We start from the raw sequence: 22,025 nt of genomic DNA, 5'->3' as shown, positions 1-22,025 counted from the left end.
GTACAAACCACTAAGAACTGAACCGAGACCACCAAACACACTCTTTTACAGGCAACCCATCAACAACATGCAAACGCAAAGCAGGCTGTATTTCCAGCAACATGAAATTGTTTCTGGAATATAAAAAAATATATTTTTTAATTCTACACTATGTTACTCATTGTTCTTTCCATGCTAAGATAGCGAGCATCGCCTTGCTCTTCTATAACAGATTTCTTTGTAAAAATATTAACTCATTCTCCCACTGTGCTCGAAACTTTTATTGATCRTCTCTTCATGCCACCTTTTATCGCCAGGGCCTGCCTTGCTTTTATCTGTCCTCAGAACTSTGCTAAAATGGGTGGCTTTCTGTCTTATAGATAAGCTCACCGTTGTCTTAAACTGCTGTCCTGGTGCCTGGCCCCACAAATCCCATTTTACACAAAGAGGTYGGCAATRTCCCTGCCGGAGGRCTTGCAGAATGGGGTTCGGGGCCTYRCTGTGCTCACAAATCGCTTCSTAGGAAGCACCCAGAGCCAGGCTTAAAAGTGGAATGTGCCTTATCTGTGCGATTAGTATTTCGTGTCCATGTTGAGAGCCACGGCGCGCTTCCTGATTGGATTACAGGTTTCTTTTTAGCAGAGCTGGTAAGTGGACTCACCAAATTTTCCCTTACTACCTTCAGRCATCCTTGCCCACCAGTATTGCAGTGCTCAAGTTCTATTAGGAAAGCTGCTCTTCTGTAATTTCCTGCTTCCCACTTGTCCAAAGAAAAGCAGTAATTGGTCCTCAGGACATTTAGCAGTATAGCCAAGGGTATGTTCTTCCTTGCTGCTGTCGCTTGATCTAATTCAGGGCAAATATTATGTTATATGGCAACAGACTGTATTGCCTAATCCCAGTAAGTGTTTTAGATCAATTCTTATGGTAATCAGCATGCTTAGCGTGCTTTACTCACAACTGAGTGAAAAGATCTTCCTCACTGTACATGCATACACGCAATTTGTTTCCACTGACGCTAAATATTTTCTAAAACAAGAATAAAATTGAAATACCACTCATACTAATGTAGTGTTTAATTTAAAACCTCATAAAATGCCTTCACGAGTTTAATTTCAAAAAGCTTCAAACCAGAACATGTTTTCTTTTTTCTTTGCAAAATATGGAGGCACAATGTCAATAATTAAAACAAAATTTCAAAATATTTTCAAAATATCTGCAAGTAAAATTGACAGAAACATATCCTTTCCCCATGGAAAGCCTGAAGTCAATAAATCAGCACTTGGGAAAAAATACTGCCTTGAGAAATTCACAACTATCATCACCACCGTGTCCATAAAAAGTTAGTAACTTCAGGCTGTCACTGGTTCATAAAACGGAGGGTCGCCAAGATGACAAATGGCACCTTTTTTACAAGAAGCCGTGCATGAAACTGGAGTAATTCAAACATAGCTGTACTGACTCCAGCATACTCTTTGTTACCTTAAATTTTAGCAGAGTTCAGCAAATTCTCCGTGGTTCGTTTTACAGCGCAGCACGCTCRAAATCTGCAAAGGATGCATTTCTGCTTTTCCTTTTCCTTCTGAAAGAAGAAAAAAAAAAGAAAGAAAAGAGGAGCCTGCAGCGGGGCTTATCACCACAGCACGCTGGTGGTGGTTCCCAACAGACAGAAACCGGGGCAGGGAGGCGGTATCGGGCCGGGCCGCACTTCCTTTGGTGCTCGGTCCSGTGGCGAGGCCTTCGCCCAGCCAGAGCCTCAGAGCCCCTTGTCCTCCTCGCACGGCACAGGGAGAGGGTGGCAAAGCTGGTGGAGATCAGGAGGGGTTGGTGAAGGGAACAGCAAATGGGTATAGGACACCCTTAACGCGTAGATGTTTCGCTTTGTGTTTGCTGAAGGTGCTGCTCCTATGCTGGCTTCAGTTTGGCAGGAGCAGCGTAAGGAAGGCTCTGGATGTGATATACATTGCGTGCATAAAGCATAAAAATGCATTTTTAAATTACGTATATTTTAAATTATGTAATTTAATAATTGTAACTGTAAAAATCCTTTTTTTTTTTTTTTACCATTGTAAACACACATTTTGTTTAACCGCTTTGGGCAAGTAAATTCTGAGGAGGGCAGCAGCTGCAAAAAGGTTGAAGCAGCCCCTCTGCCTCCCTGTCTTATGAGCCCCCAGTCACTTTCAGAAAGGAACATGCTTTTTTTTTTTTTTTACTCCCATAAAAAGAGATATAGCACCCAGGCACTTGGTGCTTGGCTTATCTGGAGTAATGGTTTTCCTTTGCACCCTTCTGTGAGTTGTGTGTCTGAAATAACAAGTCGTTCCCTGAGGCTAAAGCTTGAAAGATGCTTGGGCTTGGGTCTGACTTTTCCTTAGGCTGCTGAGGAAGTCCTTCKGTTCACACTGCTTCTTCCACATCTTTATTTATTATTCAAGAGGAGAAGAAAAAAAGTGGCACTTGGAAAGAAGGAAACCAGTTATTCTCAACAAACAGCCCTGTTCTGACTGACAGGAACAATAAGAGGGAGACAGGAAACCAGGTATTTCAGAAAGGTGAATTATTTTCAAGCAGAATGAGTGTGGTTGTACTGCCAGTGTAAAGACCTGCGTAAAAAATATTTTTTTCTAGAAAACATTAAGAAATATTCCATTCTGAGCTGGTACAAAGCAAATCATTAAGAATTTTGGTAAACCCCTTAAAAAAATAATCTGGGACCAAGCAAAAAAAAAAAAGTAAGATTAAAGATTTCAGCTGCCAATGCTTTTTAAAAAAAGTCAAAACAGAATTAAAAGCAAACTATTATTTCAGGTAGAAACATTTGATTCAAAAATTTCACTCTGAAAATACTTGTTGTATTTCATTGTTGTATTTTCATTCAGGCTTCAGCAAAATACATTGAAAAAAAATCCAAGATTGATTAACTCACTTTTTTTTTTTGAGCCCAAATATACCTTATTTCAGTGGGAAGGGAAGGAGAAGGGGAATTTTGGCCAAAATGTTTTATCCAGATCAAGAAGGCAAAATATCTTTACTCTTTTTTTTTTTTCACCTATCCACCATACAATATGTTGCCTATTTCTCCCACTCTCTCTTCTCTGCAAGCTTTAGCATAGACTTTATAACACAGTACAATCGCTGGAGCAGGAGCAGTGCTAGTAAATGAAATGAAAAGCACCATTTCACAGGGATCTTGTACCTGGCGCTGCAGTCCGAGTGGCYGCTTTCACGTGATTGCAATTGTTGTGTCAGAAAATCAATCAATGACTTCAGCAAAATCTTGACATTTTCTCCCATCTGCAGAAGCGGCGTTAATAATTCATGGCCTCTCTTTTCCAAAACTCGTTTGTTCTTCACCCAAACACCTCACAGAATGCTCACTGCTGAGCCCGCCTTGGCTCTTCTATTACTCTCTTTTGAAAGCTGAAACAGGTCAGAATTCGGGGTATTTTTGACAGCCAAATCTCAAACCGGATTGACAATAAATAATTCTGAATGTGAGGATGATTTTGTGGTGTGGAGTCCTGTTCTGAGCATCATATGCAAAACCTGGGCAGCTAATACTGTAATTGCATAAGCAGGATGGTCTCGCTGAAGTAAATTTCCTGTAAAGACTTCTAGATGAAGTGACAAGGCTGAGTGGGCATAAAAAATGTTCTCAGGCTCCTGACATGCACAAGATGATAAAAATGGAAGGTTTTCTTGAGGTAAACACTGAAACAAATAGCTGAAAAAAGGGTTTGTGCACCCTTGTTCTTTTTATCTTTTTTTTRACCACTACAGCTGATTTAATAAAAGTACTCACTTCTTCCTACAGCCCTTTAATACACAAAATCCATAAAATGTCTATAAAAAGAAAAAAAAAAAAAACAGAAAAGAGTTGGCTTGTTCCTTATGTTCTATGTTTTGGTGTGTTTTGGTGTGGTCTAGCACAGGAGAGAAGAAGTAAGAAGGCTCTTTAAGAACAGCAGCAAAATGGCATTCAACAWTTGAAGTATTCTGGAACACATAAAAGTTGGGGATTTGACCTTCTAAGTTATCCGTGATGGGATTACCTATATCAAAGGAGAGGTCACGAGCAAGTAAGCTCATATCCTCTCTAACGAACGAAAACACTTCCAGTAGTGTTTCCCCCACTATCTGTTCGGGTCAATGTTTTTCATGTTTCTAAGTCATTAAATGGAGGATTTCTAAATCTGTGATTACAAAGTGCAATGCTAGTCCTCACAAGTCCTTCTGAGAYGGCTGTTGAAGTCAGGGGAAGTGAAAGGAACTGGAAACTCGTCTCCTTTAGCTTAATTATCTGACTTAATAAAGCTGCTTTCACAGTGCTGACTCTCTGCTGCTGCCCAGCCCTGGAAGTCATTGGAACGGGTGTCTCACTGCAGGATAAAAAGCCACATAAACCATCATTAATCTCCTGACACGGGTTCTGTCTTCTTGCCTTCTTGCTTCATGCTCACCCATATACGTCTGTAGGGTTCCTGGGCTTCAATTGGGGTACGAAACTTGTTAGGGAGACAGGAGATATTTCAGTGGCCTCTCTTCATACAGCTATGCAGATTCCTTTCTTTTCACAATTCAACATGTGCTGTTGTCTCCGGCTGACAGAAATGGTGTTTTCATACCTCCCAGATGTTCTAAATTTAAATACTATCAGCCTACTGTAAATAACAATGAAATACTTTGCTCTGACAGCATTGGATGTAGCATATGGATTCAAGTTTTAGACAACACTACATGTAAAATGCCTTTCCTTTTATAGCAGAATATATTTAGAGTCTTTTAAGCTTAGCCCCTAAACTGAGCATGATGCATCTAGTCATCTAGCCCAATCAACAGCAGAATCACAACTTCATGTCAGTGCAATACATTGTTAACTGATATGTCAGAAAATCAATTAATTACTTTTAAGTAGCAGTTAAGAGTATCTACACAATACTGCCATGTGAATTATTAAAGAAAGCAAGGTTGAGTTTTCTCCGCAATTGAAACCTTGTCTTAGAAGAAAGTGCAAAATGCTGCTTCTGCCCTGAAGCCTAATCAACATTATTGGATAGGCAAGGGGAACCAAAAGTGTGGTGGAGGGTGCAAAATGGGACGGATGCTGCCGCCTGTAGCAAAGGCACCAACAGTCTGTAACGGCCACAGCTGTTGAAAGGACTCAGTGATAAATCCTCCCTTCCTAGGAGATAAGGCAACCTCCACATGAGAAAAAAAGGCAAAGGCAAGGCTCTGAGAGAAGAGCAGCGTGAGAGTGATGGAAAGGACTTTGCGTCTCCCTTTGGAGCTTCACCAAGCGACCTCCTCAGGCTTTGGGCACCCCTGTCACCATCTRTTACAGACAGGACTCTCCTCTGGCATCCTGAAGGGAAACATGGCTTTCATGGAACATCATGAAGCTTTMTGCTATCTTCAGGCCTTCATCTGTTGGAAATGCTGAATAAATTCTGGAATTTAGATAGGTGRCGGCGATAGGATTGGCTTGGACTTTTGTTTGCCTGTTCTCTTGTGATGGGCAGTCTCCACAGCAGGGCCTGGCAGGCTCAGCTGGGTCTAGCAAGACCGAGCACATCCATCATGGCCACTGCTGGTGAGGCAGGGGCAGGCTACATACTGGTCCCCATGCCCTGACATGTCACAATATGTGAGCAGCTCAGGGGTAATGGAAGCAGACAGTGTTTGCTACTGTATTTTACCCTGGATAAATGTATCAGGGAGAAACATATGGGAGGGTGTCTACCAAAGCAAAAAACTTTTCACCAAAGTCTATGTACTATTTTTAACAGAAGATCTGTCTGGGCAAGCCAATGTCTGGACAAGCCAGAGACTGGCTCTACCTGACTATTAAGACTCTCCTGGTCCAGTCACACTTAGTGACTTATGCTAGCCCTGCGCCAACAGGAGAGGCCAGGAGAGCCAGCTGGTTGGTGGTGAGCACGGTGCAAGGCTCCCATCCTGGGCCCTGTTCATCCTGGCAATCCAGGTGAATTCCCCACCCACTGGGAAGGTTTGGATAGTCCTGTGTGTATCGGTATTTTGAAGTACCAACCTGCATCAGATGGAACATGAGCTCCTTGGCAAACCCCAAGCAACAGAGGGCCATGGACACATGGTCTTGGGCATATGGTCTTCAAGTTGATGACAAAGACATTGCTGGCGTCTTGGAATCCACTTGGGATGAGCTCTGTTGGGCTTCYAGGTGTTGTTTAATTTGCAGTATTGTTAGCATTTTAACTGTGTTATGGCACGTATGGCTCACCCTGTTTCCAGTCCTGTATTTCAAACCAGAGCGGTTGGACTAGGACAGTGTGAGTCCATGGGCCAGTTCCTCCAGTGGCTGAAGCACCAGGGAGAGCAGAGGAAGCCAGGAAGCTGAGCTGACAGAAAATATGTCAGTTCTTCAGTGATTCTGGCTGAGTCTGTCTGCAAAAGTCTCACTTAATGAATTCAAGTTTAGTTTAAAGCATGTGGGAAGGTGGGGGAGTTAATGGGCACTCTTAGCTCCTCCTTGCGACAAAGTAATTGCAGCCTAGGGTGGCTCTTAGCAGAGGAGGCATGGAAACTGCTTGCTGGTGCAGATCTACCTTTTGCAGACACAACAGGGCAAAGGCCAGGGTGCCTGGAGCGAATGGTGAGTTGGAATTTGGCTGTGGAGCTGAGGTCGTTGCAAAGCTCCCTCTCCTGGCCAGCGCAGCCCTGGACCTCATGGGCCTGCAGGTCTGCAGCAGAGCTCGCGGTGGGGAAGTGAAGCTTAGGGAAAAAATAGTGAAGCTTAGGGGAAAAATAGTGCTTTGTAGCATGTGTGCCTGCTACGGTCTTGGAAAGTCCTGCCAGGCTGTGCAAGGGTGGATACCCATGTGTGGAGCTGGATGACATGCAGCTCCCCTCTTGAGTGGTGCCTTCATGGGGAGTCAGCAAATGGGCTCCTACTTTCCAAGGTTTTGTGTTTTTCTGAAAACAATCACTTCACAACTCTCTGCCTGTATTTAAAGGAGACAGCAATGGAAAGAGGGCTTCTGTCAAAAGAAAAGAATAAACATGCTCTAGAAGGCTTTTAAATGTCTACTAGCCAGCTCCAAAATAAATGAAATTTTAGCTGTTGTTCCAAATGTCTCGCAAGGTTGGGTTTCACTGGAGAAGGCATCCAGCTTCAGTATGGTGAAAGTGCACATAAATACTGTCCCTAGCCAAAAAGGCACCAGCAGCATTAGATTTTTTTTCCAGTGGCCATGTATATCTGGCAGTGAAATCCACCTGTTGTCACAAGTTTGGCGGTTCCCAGAGGGACACAGGCAAGTACCCCCCACATCCCGCTTCCAAAAAAACAACCTGCTTCGGAAGGGGGCTGCAAAATGCTCTGCAAAGAGGATGTAGTGCTTCAAAGCTAGTTTAAAGATGGTGTTGCGTGTCAAAAACAGGACGTGTGCTCTATCCTGTTTCATTCTTACTTGCCTTTTCTTTCTTTTTTTTTTTTTTCTGGTCTGTCTTATATTTTTCAAAGTGTGTCAGTCATTTAGCCCAGTTCAGAGAACCCTAAAAATACTTTTCTTCATAGAATGAAACTCTCAGGAAACTCTCTGTGTTTATTGGGTAATTTTTTTGCATGTTCTTAAAAAAAATAGATTTGCAGAGGTTGGATCTTAAGCTGAGAAAGGAATATTTGCTTACCTAGCATGGCTTGCATAGCATGTATAGCATCGCGCATAGAATACAGTTATTCCTAAAGGGCACCCAGACTGTTGCCTTTGTCAAATCTAAGCTTTTCAAAGCATTGCAAGGTTAATAAAGAGATGAGGGATGTGTTTCACAGTGTTCCTGTCATGCCTGTTCAGTGAAGTACAAGCTTTTAATGAAGTTGATTTGGACAGACATCCTGCAGTGTATCTGGGGATGCTAATACTATATAAGAAGATAAAATGTTGCCTAACTTTGGAGAAACTGCTTTTGCAAAATTTTGTCAAAATTTTGGAAAACTATATTGCTAATTCATTTTCAGTCTAAGATTCCACTCATCCATTTTCACCTTTTAAACCACCTGCTAATGGTATGCCATCAGACATCTCAGTATTCCAATCTACTTACTTTTGCTTTACCAAAAAAATTATGAAGCTCCCCAAAGGCTAATCTCAAAATTTGTGCAATATCCCATTTTAATCAAATGTGGTCATTAAAAAAAAAAAAAAAAAAAAAAAGCTTATGAGAGTTGCAGGTGTTTAGCACCTTCAGAAAATAAGATTTTGATTTTTAAGTTAATGTCTTGCCATAAAGTATATCTTTCTTAAATAAGTTTTGGGTCAGAAATTCTCAGTAGTGAGAAATGTTTGCTGTGTATATGTAGGAATTAAGAATACTTTTTTCCTTGGCTCTTTCAATCTTCTCTCTTGTCCATTGCCAGCTCCAGATTAACACTCTGGCATATAGCTGAAAAGTGGCTGAAGGGATAATTTGCAGTTGATGCAATAAAAACATAGTTGGTGCTTCACTTACATGTTCATTAATCTGCCTTTGCATTGGTTGAACACACAGACCATGAGTAAAAAGCCTAAATAACTGACAGTCTTTTCCTAGAATACCAAAACAAATTAAATTAAATGGAAAATAAAGGTCTTTAATAATATCTTCCAAATCCTGTATCATATGATTTAACTAACATATTATATTAGGGAAGGAAAAGAGCAAATTCAGATCCATCCCATCAGCTGAGTTGCCCCTGGAAATCCATACTCTCTGACGTCAAAATATATGTATCTTGCATCGCCCCATCATTTCTTATCTCTATGTAAATGTGCACAAGATGCTCATTCTCTGATATATGGGCAACAAGCAATAGGAAAAGGGAGGTGAAAACTGATAAAAACACATGAAAGAGTCGAGGACTAAAGATCTGCAAATTTCAAAAGCCCAAATCTAACGCTGTACGGAGAGATGGACAGGAGGAACTTGTTCTATATAGTTAGCATCTGAAGATAGCAGCTAGCAGGGGGTGCTTTATCTGGCCTGTAACAGAGGGGCTGTTGCGTCTCTGCCGAACCACTGCCGGCAAAGCCCAGGAAACATCTTGCTGTGCAGTTGATGAAACATTTGCCTGAGGTCTCTCACAGTCCTCCCGTGGCCGTTGAATAATGTCATAACCCAGGATTGTGTAACAGCTGCTACGGCGGTAGAGATTGTGCTGTTTCACTTCATGTCACAGCCTTTTTTTTCTTTCCTTCTTTTTTTGTTCTCTTTCCATTATTTTCCTGGGGAAATGCAGTGTGTTTCTTATGTAGGTCTCTCCTCCCTTTATGCCGGCAGTGTTAAGATGAGGTTCAATAGACAGTAAAACAAAGTACCACTTTTTCTTTTTCCATTCAGAGTAAGAACAACTGAGAGAGCTCCTGTATAGTGTTTGGATTTACAGCTTCTTCCAGCTGTAAAATTTAATTTGCTGTCTCTTTTGCTTCAGCTGTGTTGCAAGATGCTCTGAGGCTGCACAGGAATTAGAACCTGCTCTCATGGACTTAGGACTTTGGGGCATTCCTGCAACAGCTTAAACATAAGCATAATCTTCCTCACAGGCATGTTGTATGTGTTGAAGTGTTTGCAGGGCCCCTAGGTTTGTGRCCATATGTTGACAAGTGAGATATTAGCCTTTTATTGAACATAATATATAAAACTCTACTTGACATGTGAAATTTGACCAGCAGCAAATCCCTAGTAAATCTCATGGCCTTTTGTTTCCATGTATATTCCTCGATTTCATTAGAAACATCCCATGCTAGAACTGAGGTAATACATAGCCCATCACATAAGCAAATTATACTTTTAGGCAACATTTCTTTTTTCTCTGCCCAAATGCAAATGCTGCTACMTGGTTTTGTTCCCTCTCCTCACTGCCCATAACCATCTCTGAGTTTTCTAGAAGAAATGGAGTAAAGGATATGTTTAGTATCCTAGCCAATCTTCCTGTTTTAAGCTAAAAAAGGGCAATGGGGAGATGCAATGTGAGCCACCAAGCATGCAGGGGCTTTATGCTGCTGTGCTATGGGAGATGCTCTGGGTTATAAGCTAAGTTCTGGTTGTCCTCCCGTTCCCTTTTGCACTGCAGCATTTGGTCTGCTCTGCAAAGTAACTGGAATGTACTTGGGGGTTTGTTTGAAGGCTTTGAAAATCTCCCTATCCATCTATGCATGCATTCCTCACTCTGTCCATACATCCATCCTTCTCTTCACAAGCACTTATGAAATTGCTGAATTTCATACTTGGTGACAAATGTGACAGGCTCTTACAGGGCATATAACAACTTGTATGCTTCCAGRAAAGATTATTTCCTACTAAACTCCAAAGAATTGAAATGTGCGTCACTATCTATTGAGGAAATTTCAAGCTTTGCAAGTACCAACTCATATATTTTTGCTTGCTGATTTATCACAATGAAGTTACCATACAATGAAGTTCCTGTTGCCAAAACTCACACAAATACTCACACAAATACTTCTTGCAGGGATTTCAGTGGAGTTATTACCACGTACAGGGGTAAAAGTGGTTGGACCTAAACTGTCCAATGTATTTACCGAAACAAAATAAATCTTCTCTTCACGATTAAAAGCATTCTTATGATATGACTGGTGCTAGTGATTATAAAACACTTTGGCTAGGGCAACTCTGTAGAAACAACCATTATCAGCAGCATTACTGTTGTCACTGGTAGTAGACTCTTGTGCTTTGAAAAAATCTGAAAAACCTCAACCTGGTTCCTAAAAGCAAAACTCAGAATTTCAAATCTTCATCCGCTTCCACTCTAATTGGTCAGAGAAAAATCATTTAAGAAGCTAAATGAAAATTACCAGCCTATAAATGCCTGAGGCAACAAAAAAAAAAAAAAAAAAGAAAAAAAGAGAGAGAGAGAGAGAGAGAGGAGAGGGAGAGAAAGATGGGAAGTCTCATGTGAGTTTGGTTAGTGGAAAAAAAAAACACGTACTAAGTATGGCTGCATGTCATTTTTCAATTTGCTCATGTTAAATAATGATCTCTAGGGCAGAGAAGGAGTGGAGTGAAAAGCAAGAGCTCTCCCCTCACCTTGTTTAGTTTCTGCTGGTCTTTGCAGCATCTGGCCACTGCCTGGCTATCTTAATAAATCCAAGCATGAACCCTGGGCAGTTTGGTATGTCGTCTCCATTATCCTGGACCATGTACCTGATGAGGAAAAACAGAGCAGCCACTGGCTTCTTTGGTAAAGACTTATTTATCTTCCTTTTCTAAAGTTTTTATTGCAATGAAATAGAAATTCTGATTGTAAAATAATAGGAAGTATTTGCTGAAAAAGATCGTGAGATTAATATATTTTCTGATGGAGCAGAAATTAGCAAATCCATCACTGTGTGCATGTGTCTGTGTTAACTTTCACTAGGCAGTTGAGTGCGTATGGAAGTTTTCACGAGACTGTTAAACATGTTGCAAGCCTTTTCAACTGAATTAATTTCTTCAGAGGAAATGCTTCAAAATAGTTTTCCTTTCAAATGCTCGGGACGGGGTGGCAGTGCGTCGGGGCCGGGGGTGGGTTCTGCTGCTGTGTGTGAGGGGCGGGAGAGGACGCCCGTCAGGCGACACTTGCCGTTCTTCACTTGCCGTTCTTTGGTGTTTTGCAGCCTCCTTAGAGCGAAGTGATGCCAAAGAAGCAGTTAGTGTAAACAGGGGTTGGCAATGGATCTGAGCGCGAGTCAGAGGGTTATCCTCAGTGAGGGTGCTGTTTTATACAAACTGAACACTTGGCCTATATACTTGTTGGTTTTATAATCTCTCAGAAATGACATTTGAAAAAAAAAAAAAAAGTGGTATCTGAACTTCAAAAGTAGCTTTTTATCACAAGAATATTTTGGATAAAATAGCACAAACTTCAGTAACATATTGACAAATTGCGCAGACTCTGTCGGGGCCCATTTTGCTGTGGTCCTGTAGAGAAGAGGACTCCCTGGTCCGYTGGCATCTCACACAAGCAGTGTGCCAGACAGACAGACATTCTGCCACTTGGTAGTATTTGACGTACTGCCAGACTTGTTTCCCTTTTCATAATGCTGGTGCTAGCTCTCTTCTTAGCTACACCCTTTTTTGGTAATTATGCATTGAACTAAATTGATCTCTGAATATAAAATGGTTGCACGGTAGAGTTTTAATTATTGCTGTTGTTCTGGTTAAAAAAGATCTAATAAGGAGGAAGAGCCAGAATGAAAGTTAGGAATTATGAAAAGAAGTTCTATTATTTTTCATTCACATGTGAAAATTCCTTCACTTTTCCTTTGCCACTCAGTGTTTTACTAAGYATGTGTGGTACCTTCCTCAGGAGTTGCTGTTAACACATATTGCAGAAATGCTTCAKCTTACAGCTGGGCAATGGGACAAATTCTATGCATGATTTTATAGTGCATGCACACCTTGAACTCTGAATCCCATTGATTCTAATTCGGTGTTGAGTTTGGGATGGTATTTTTCCTTTCTGTCAGCTGAGAAGGTTAAAATCTGTTAGGGAGYATTTTTGGAGGTGGCATTTAATAGCTTTGCTATATATCTAAGCGCTAGATAAAAGCCCAACCCTGATGACTTGCTAGCTGAGCGTTAGGACATAATGTGCAGCCTGTGACTGTAAAACGACCAGTCGTGTGCCACCCCACTAAGAGAACCGTGAGCTTCCTTGGTTTGTTTCCACAAAGACTGTAAGTCTTGAAAAAGCYTGCCATGCAGCGAGGTGATTTATGAGACCTTTTGGAAACAGCCAAAATAACGCGACGTTATTCCACTGACCTGTCCGTGGTATTGTGACCGAGGCCTGAAATAAATCTTGATAGTTGAGGAATAGTTGCTGCTTTGTAAAGTACTGGCATTCTGGGTGGTTGCCTTTTTGTTAGCATCTAAGAAAGGCGTATCCTAATCCGAGAGCATGGAAGAGAAAAGCAAACTGCAGAATGATGGGGGGGAAACAGGAGGCAGCATCATAAGCTGGGGTGGCTGTTTGTGCACGCTGTAATGACTATATATAAAGAAAGCTCCAACAAAATGGTCAAGTTAGAAACATTTGCTGCATTTTAGTCCTGTTTCTAACAGATGCACAAAATTGTTGTTCTCCAGAACATCAAAGAAAACTCCTTTTGCTAACATAGATAAACAGAACTATAGATGGTTAACATGATAGATGGTTTATGTAAAGCACATATGCAACTCTCTTTTTTAGTATTGTCCTATGTAGGTTTGATTTAGTGGTGATAATTCTTGCTCTGTAAAGTTTATAAAGTTCACATCTAAAAATCATGCAAGAATGGTCTGTCTTGGCTAAGAAAGGCTTGAACATATTGCTACATCTGTCTGTTACCTAACAAAGCTAAAGCTGAAGTACTTAAAATCCCTAATTTCATTATTGTGCAAATGAACTGGAGGAAAAGCAGATTAATATAAACATATATATTAAAAAAATTGGTTGTCTTTAAAATAAGCTTGCTAATTTAATCCTATTGTGCCACTTGTATCATGCARAACATTTGTAAATGGAAAGCAGTGAAGGGATACAGTCTTGTGCTGATCTTGCTAGCTTTGTTCACRCTGTAGCAAATTTCTTTTTAAAAGACACACAGTTGATTTTGTAGTTGATTTTTAAGGAGCCTTTCACTTTGACTTGCTGCCATGGAAAAATATTTTTGGCTTTTCAGTTTTTCTGAGTTTCGCTAAGCCCTGAGCCCCTTTTCAGCCCTGCCTGCCCCGCCGTGTGGCTGCTGCGCATTTCTCAGCACCTCGCTGAGGTTATTTCAGCTTCTCCCTCCCACTCCGCAGACCACAGKCTGCTCCTTCACTCGTGCGCAGATCTCATCTTGGACAGATGAGAGAGTGCAGCCTTTGATATGAAGTTGCACCTTATTATGACCTGGGGGAGATCTGTGGTTGAGATCAAAAGCACTAGATGACATACCTGGTAAATTAAAAATGCTTAAGAAAAAAAAAACCACCCAAGAGGAGCAGGGATGATTTCCATTAAAACAAAGTAACACTTTTGTTGCAATTATTTACATGCATTTTAAGCCCAATTACTGTTCATGAAAGATGTCAGACTGACAGTCCTGGAACTCTTAGCTTTTCCTCTAAACTAGCACCAGAACAATGCAGGTTTTTGCCACGCTTGCTGCTTCAGGGTCACCTGTGAAGCCCCCAGTCGCGCTGCTGCAGCTCTGCTGCCGGCTCTGTGATTGAAGAGGGGCCGTTTTCCCTTTCCCTCAGTGTGGCAAGCACAGGTGCACATCCAGTCACTCCTAATCTGGAGTCCAACAGCACCCTCAAAACTAAAAGCGGTTCCTGCTTCGCTGCCCCAGCTGAGGGATCTTGGCCATTTGCTTTAGCTTAAACATACTAATGCAAAATCACCTGACGAGCTCAAGAAGTCGCTTGTCCGTGTTCTCTGTCCAAGAGCTGTTGCCTCTTCAGCAACTTGACTGACAGTCATTTTGTCCCGTGAGCCCAGATGCTACAAAACATCCGTGTCCTTCAGAAGGTGCCCACACAGAGTCAGGTTTGGGCATAGTATTTGGTCACCATCAGAGATGGGCTAGTGCTGGCTAGTGGGAGCTGCTGTTGTCCCGACAGCTAATTCTCTAGACTCAGTGACAGTGATAAAATTATAGGTCTTCTTCACTTTTCTAAAAAATAAATGGGCCCATTTCCATAACTGTGGTGTTGGGCATCTGGACCAGTTTTAAATTATTCTTGGAGGCCTAGAAAAGTATATTCAGTGTCATCGGAATATTCTTTTATTGCTCATTATGAGGGCAAACCTTAAGAACTGATACCCTGCAAATGAGTTGGCAAGTTGGCAAATCCCAGTTTAACCGGAGACAACTGACACATTAGATTCCTGTAAACATTTGTATCAGCCTAAGCATAGCCTAAAATAATCCAGCTTCAGAAGAGGTCAGGTAAAACAGTTTGAAGGAGTTAAACTGTGCCTGCAGTATCAGAACAAAGTGACACTGAAAAAATATTATACAGAGAAATGCAACAATTTGGAATGCATTCCTATTATTAAACTGACAAAAACTAAAATCAGGGAGAATCCACATGCTGTGAAGAATACCATGATAAAGCTCCCCTGGGAATAAAGAACGAAGCTCCTGAGTATTTTGGTGTCTCCTGGTTCCCAGGAGCATCCATCTCAGAGGAGTGCAGAGTCCAGCCTGCAGATCTGCCACATCCTCTATCTGTGCCAGTGTGGAATTAACCATGTAGGATTTTAGTGAAGGGCGATATATCTAGCTGTGCTTGTCATTTACAAAGCCCAGGGGAACCCAGTAAAGAGAAAAATTCCAAGACAGAGTTTAATCTCATATAAATAGCACCGCTGGTGCTTGATTGGCACAGATGTTGCTTAGCTGAGGCTGAGTTAGACCAGTAAAGTATCAGGCCCGTTTGTGAGCCTGATGTATCACACTGGCCCACCTTTGTGGGCCAATTTGTGTCATATGCAATTGCAATTGAAACACCTGTAACATGGAGAAGTCTTTCAGTGCAAACACTTATGCCCTATTTTTCTGGTAAATTCTTATTACCAAATGATAAGAACACTTATAATTTTACAAACCATACTCTTCTCTGATATTGCCCTCTAGGCAAATGCTCAGGCTAAGACAGCAAGCAAATCTTACTGGTGAAGCTGAGCAGAAACTTGCACGTATATAATCAGCAAATGCTGGTCCTACTCTGGAATTACAGTGCTTGTTTAGCTGGAATTTGTGTTATTGATCAGATTGTTGGAAGCTGTCCAGAATTGTCCATGTATTTTCTCTTCTTATTCACACTCTTTAAAGGTCTGTATCTAGACCATCTGAAAACATGTCTTCTGGAGAATTTCCTAAGCACTAGCCCATATGTTTTCCAGTCAATCAGGGGGCCAATATAGCAAGGCTGCCCCCTCCTAGATAAGCAGGCTTTAATAAGAGCCTGAGATCAGCACAGCCGCGCTTAGACCTGCCGAGCACCGAGGGAGACACTCGCAGGTGGAATGTTAAGCGGAGAAGAAACAATTTACAAGATTAACTTGTGGCTTCATCTGTGGCTGGGAGAATGCATTAGTGGTGTTGAGCGTGGTTAAGAGCACCTTGGCTTCGCAGTTGGGTTTTTTCTTCCTCCATCCCCGGTTCAGTTGAGTGTTGTTGTGGTGAAAGTCCCAGACATGATCCCCGAGCAGCTCAGCAGCAAAACCCTATCTTGTGTGTTGCGTGTTCATCACACAGACTGGGAATAGATAAGAAGTTTGATGATCGGGGGAGTACTTCGTATTTGCTGGTGTGGGCTTGGCCCACTTGCTGGCCAAGGGCACGTGCAGATGACACCAAGCCCTGTCCTCTAGTTGTAGAAACTTAGAAGAAAGTAGTACCTTCTGATCCAATTTCTCTGTTTCTGGTACATAAATGAGGTGCCTCAGTTTATTGCTCCTAATCACACTGGGATTCACACTGGAAGTAGTTTCCTACTAGTTGTGGGGGAAAGGGGCTCTCTCTGCCTCAGATGGCAATGCTTGTCCTGCCGAACATCATCAGTTTAAGTGTAATTAGTGCTAAGGCTCACAGGTCAAGGTTATTACCTGTGCTTCCTGGAGGGCTGCAAAAATACCAAAGGAAACTGCATCTCTTTCACCCCTTCATCACTTAAACGTGCTGCCACGTTTAAGGGAACAAAATAAATTAGGGACTGAATGGCAGTTTCTCTCTCATCCAGTCAAATAATAACTGAAACTCAAGCTGCAACAGCCTCTCAGCAAGGCCCCTCTGTGACCTTCCTGGGAAGGAGATCCCAGTCCTTGCAGCCGGCTCACTGGGTAACCGCTGGGAAATTCACTGTGTGGAGCTCTCCCAGGTGGACAAGGAAAGAAGAAGCTACCAGCATTTACCCTGTCACCCCTGACTGGCTCTAGGAACCAACGGGGAAAAGGGAGAGACGGAGAGAGGGGCAGGAGGAGAAGGGAGGCCGTTCCTTCCCAAAATGCCTTGACTAGCTGTGTCATCCATGGCCACAAGCCATGGATGTGGCCATTGCAAGTGTAATAGTGGGAATACCTTGCTGTTTTCTTGGGGACCACCTGCTTCATCATTCAGGTCTGTCACAGATTCTACCTGGTGAAAGTAATATAGAAAGGAGGAAATATCAACAGCTATCATCCTTATTTTTTCCAGTTTTTAACTGCACTCCAAAGTCAAAGTGTTGCAACACTACAACTTTCCTTATGGCAAGCTTAGGAGGGAGGGATCCTCCTTTGGAAACCACCATCTTTCCTCTTCCTGAAGTGCCACAGGCTCCTTTTCATTAGGATCAAAACTCGCAGCCCTTCACTGCATCTGCACAGCTTGCTGAGGGGATCAACCCAAGTTGGGCTAGTCAGTGGGACCAGGGTGTCATTTTTTTTTTAATCTTGAAACTTTTGCCAAAGTTTCAAATTTCAATTGGGCAAAGTTCATAGTGATTTAGGCTTTTGTACAAAGTTTTGATAACCCAGATATTTTTACTGGAATACGATATTTATTGCATACAACTTCCCTGTAATTGACATCTTTACTGGCAGAGTCCGGACTCTCAGTAGAGAGCCCAAAGATGATGCACTAGAGCTTCTCAGGTCAGCAGCAAAGCACAGTGAGGGTGTACAGCTTCTAGCAGAAACCAAGATACCAAAAGGGTTTTTCCAGTATAAAACGGGGTGTCTGGAGCACTCAGGGCCCTTCTGCCAGCTGAGCTGCAGCACAGCCACAGTGTCTTCTCCCCTGGCATGTCTGTGCCCTCACAGGTGCTGAAGGAAGGAATAAAATAGTTATATTAATTCTGTGCCATTTGCAGAATCCTCTGTATGCCAGAGCCATTCCCTGTCGGCCAGGGGGAGTAGATTTAAAGCTCCCTTCAAATGTCCTGGAATAAAAGGGAGTCGGATTCTTTCCCCACCCCCATTTTCTGGTACTAGCCTTCTGCAGTGCTCCTACCAGAGAAGAAGATCAAAAGCCCAAATATTACCATTAGTGCTGGAGGTTGTTATGATGTGAACCCGAGTATATAAAATGCCACAGAAAATACTAGGTGTGGGTGATGTTATCTGCATTAATCTAGGCATGTAATGCGCATACTATAATGGCGCACAATGTGTATTTTTTAAGTCTCCAAACCAGCAAGTACTTATACCAGATGGCAGCTTTTCAACAATTTCCATTCCCCTCTCCACCCCGTACTCCCAAGTATTTCAGGTAATTGGCTCCTCTTGTAGGGATAAGCCGCAGTGGAATCATATTAAATGACTAATTTTCCACACTTAGCCTTTTCCCCCACCTCCTTTTAATTTTGAACTGTGCAGAGAAAGAAATCATCCAAGAACTTTGCGTATTTGTATGTGTTTGTTTTCAAAAGCTCTCCAGAACGGCCTCAAAATCATTTGGGCTTCTAGGTCATGCAGTACATCCCGTGCTTTTTGGCTTCACTTCTACTATTTCTTAAACTTTCCCCTTCAAGGTGCTTGTCAAGCTCTGACTTGAAAAGTTCAAGCGCTGTTGATTCTGCAGCTTCCCTGGGAGCGTATTCTCCTACCTATTTGATCTTACAATCAACGTTGCCCCTGCTCTTAAAGCTGAACTCGTTTTACTTTGGTTGGCATCTGTTATTTCTTGTCTTATCATTTTTAACTAATGAAAACAGTTCCTCCCCTTCCTCTTTATAGTTGTCTTTCATGTACTTGTAAACCGCAGTCATGCTGTCCCCTTGGCTTCCCTTTTGCCCAAATTATATGTATGTATTTAATTCCTTTAATCTTTCCTTATAGGTAGTTCCTTCCAGACCTTTAATCACTGCAGTTGCCCTTCTCTGTAATCTCTCTCCTCCACTGATATATAGCCAATAACATGGTGGCCAGCACTAACCCCTTGCTCTCTCTAGGTCTGGAGCGCTGGGAAAAGGAGGTTGGTTGTTGCCTCGGCTCTAGACGTGCCCCCACGCCGCTTCTCCCCTCAGAAAAGCCTCTCTCTGTTTACCTGGCTGCATTTCCTGCAGCAGCCGGCTTGCACTGACTGGGGGGAGGCAGAACGGGCTGCGTCCCGCTGCGAGGCAGCGCCTTGCTCGTGTCTAGTCCGCAGGTATGCGGCGCGGATGCGAGACGGACCACCAAGCGGTGCCTTTGTGCTGGAAACTTTAGCACAGTTTCCCACTCCTCCTCGCAGGTTTATCAACAGCCGTATAAGATCAAGGAGCAAAACTGCCTTGTTGGTAATATTCCCAGGAGCATTTCTGGGGCCAAACAAGGGTGCTCCTCCTGAAGGCGGCTCAGGAGAGGGGACACCCCCTGCCTGCGCCTGTGACCTGTGGGTCTCYGCTGCACGCCTGCCTGCTGAAGGTGTGTGCCAGGAACAAGGCCRGCCAGGCCTTGGCTCCTCCAAATGTGAAACAAAAAAGGCTCACAACTTGTGCCCCGGAAGAACAGGGCAGGATCTTGACCACTGGTATTACCTGGACACCCTAAGAAAGCAGGAAGAGTCCCGGGGAGCTTTTTCAGTGGTGAGTGTGGGTCACACAGTAATTAGAAGACCAGACTGCAGTCACTGAATGAATACGTGTAATTTCATCCTTCCCCACAAAGCCCTCTGCTCGGCGCGGGCTGAGCGGCAGCCTCCCCTCTGGCAGTGCAGGTAGCCAGGTATCCGTTACCAGATCAAAGAGGGGATCCCTGGAGGGGCCCAGGCGCTTCCTCCTTCCTGAAGTCTATGGGAGTTACACACAGTGCACCTGCGTGAACCTGACCCACTGAGCYCCATTTCCCTTGCGTTCACTATACTGGCCATCACACATCCCCGTGCYTTTATATCCTGGGATGAAATATTCCTATTTCATGGTGTGTGAGAGACCACTGCAGAGAGCAAGGAGCGTCTTGCCTAAAWAGTTACAGGATGCGGTTCTTCCCTGTGTGCAGTTTCTTCATTCCAGCAGCACGAAATTCAGTGTATCACACACCTCAACAGCTGTTTTTTAGGCCAGGCACCAGGATTACTCCCTGACAGTAACGGTCATGTAATCAGTACCAGCAGGGGCAATGTAAAAGCCCGATCCTGCAGATTGGATTCACAGGCATTAACCTACTGATTCATGGCTAGCAGAAGCAGGGCACGCTCACACAACGACGAGCATCTTCAAGGGGGCCTTACTGCATATGTTAAATGTTAAATAAACGCAGCAGCAAGAGGCAGGGGCTGACCRAGCGAGTAATGCCACGTTAAGCCCAGATGCTCCCAACACCGAAGCGAGCGCCTAACTGCGCTCCCTGAAGAGAACGCCCGTGTGCTCAGCGGCAACGCGGCTCCGTGGGGCCGRGCACACGGCTCCGTGGGGCTGGGCACGCCGCGCAGCGCCAGCAACACCCACCGGCGTCTGCAGCRAGTTCTTTTAGTTCCTGTTCCAACTACATAGATGCCAGCTAAGGTCTGCCTGTTTTCCCCTTCAACGAAAAGTTCTGCTGCCTTTTTGTGAGCATTTGCTCTGCTGCAGTTTGTGCAATTTGCACAATATTTGTGCAATTTGCAATATTTGTGCAGTTTGCACCAATTCAAATCCCTTCCAACAAGTGCCCGTTTCTGCCTGTTGTGCCGGGGCAGTGTTGCATGTGCAGTGGTGATTTGCACCGTGTTCAGGCACTAACTCTCCCCGTGCAATTTAGGCTGTTTAAAATTCATCCCTAAACTGTTGCTGCCCCTCTCACATTTCCGAAGCTTTTGCTTAACTCTATTATGTAAAAAAGCTCAGTGCTTTGTGGTCTAGTAATTCAGCACGACAGAAGCAAGGCATGGCTGATCGAGATTCGGTTGTGGTTTGTTTACTGGTGTAATAAATTGATGTCAAAATTCGAATGTAAAGAGCGCTGCACGAGAATTGGTAATAGCAATCGCGGGTCCTGCTTCAAAGGGATTTCTGTAAAAAAGAGAATCATAGGATTAGGAAAGCTGCAACGACTTGCCACTTGAGAAGTACCAACTTTTCATTTTCAACATTGTTTCGCTATTCCCCCTCCTCGCTAGTATTCCTATGAGGTGCTTAATTCATTAATTCCTTCCAGAGTATTTTCGCTGGGTGTAGTAAGGGGACAATAAATTCCCGTGAGAGTTCCTTTCTTTGCACGCAAAAATAAAGTAACAAAGGAGACGATAGATTGAATTAACTAAAAAAAAAAATGTGGATAGTATTAGTAAGTATGAAAATTCCTTGCTTGGTCTGTATCAAGTTATTCTCACTCAGATATTTTCTCAGATATTTCTTCTATCCATCCTGCTATTACCTAACTCCTTAACTCACCTTCATAAAAGTTCACAAGTTTCTACACTGTTAAAAAAAAAAAAAAAAGTACTTTAGTACTTTTAATTTAGTACTTAAATTAAATCACCTTTAGTTTAATGTCCCTCGTTTTAGGACTGGTAATTGCACTAAAGGGTTAGAAGAAACTGTAACTGCGCAATATTATTTTTTCTGTTGAATTGTGGCATTTTGTATCTTTCTGTCTGTGCAATAAATCGGGTTTATTTTGTATTTAGACTAAGGAATTTGGATTAAGAAGGAAAAAAAAAAAAAAAGAGTTGTAAGTGAAATTCTCTTCACCATATTCCTTAGTTTAAATATGAAATACTCTCTAGTTCTCCCCCCAAAAAACAGGAGGAATTGAGGGGAAAAAACGGGGCTGGGGGGAAGCGCAAATACTATACGTGCATTTTAAGTACTGTGCATTTTAGTCGCTGTACATAGATGTATGTACATCACTAAAATAACCCCTCTTATCTCTTACAACGCCTATAAAACGTTATCAGCTCCTAATACATCCCGGTTTGAAAGCCGCCGTTTACAGCATCCACACGGCCCTGCATACCGTGCCCCTTACTGCAGAGGAAAACACCCCCGCGACATTTTCACCCCGGGAGCGTTTCGCACGTGGCGGCGCCGGGCACGAGGGGCAGGGCAGGGGCGCGCACGCGAGCGGCGGCCGTTAGGGCAGCGCGCGCCGCCAACGGCCGCCAACGGCCGCCGCC

At 43.0% G+C, this 22,025-nt stretch overlaps 1 protein-coding gene across 1 annotated transcript in view; it reads left to right on the top strand.

Annotated features, from left to right (window-relative positions):
- Positions 1-11,106: 11,106 nt before the first annotated feature.
- RUNX1 (runt related transcription factor 1) overlaps positions 11,107-22,025 on the top strand; it is an 81,492-nt gene continuing 70,573 nt past the window's right edge. The window contains exon 1 of the mRNA XM_026040369.1: positions 11,107-11,194. Coding sequence (XP_025896154.1) covers positions 11,107-11,194 — 88 coding nt within the window. The remainder of the gene's footprint in view (positions 11,195-22,025) is intronic.

Source organism: Nothoprocta perdicaria, unplaced genomic scaffold (genome assembly GCF_003342845.1).
Source record: "Nothoprocta perdicaria isolate Ctin4 unplaced genomic scaffold, notPer1 scaffold_254, whole genome shotgun sequence".
In the NCBI taxonomy this organism is placed as follows: Eukaryota; Metazoa; Chordata; class Aves; order Tinamiformes; family Tinamidae; genus Nothoprocta; species Nothoprocta perdicaria.
The sequence above is the reverse complement of the archived record's forward strand: the minus strand, read 5'-3'. Positions and strand labels throughout refer to the sequence as shown.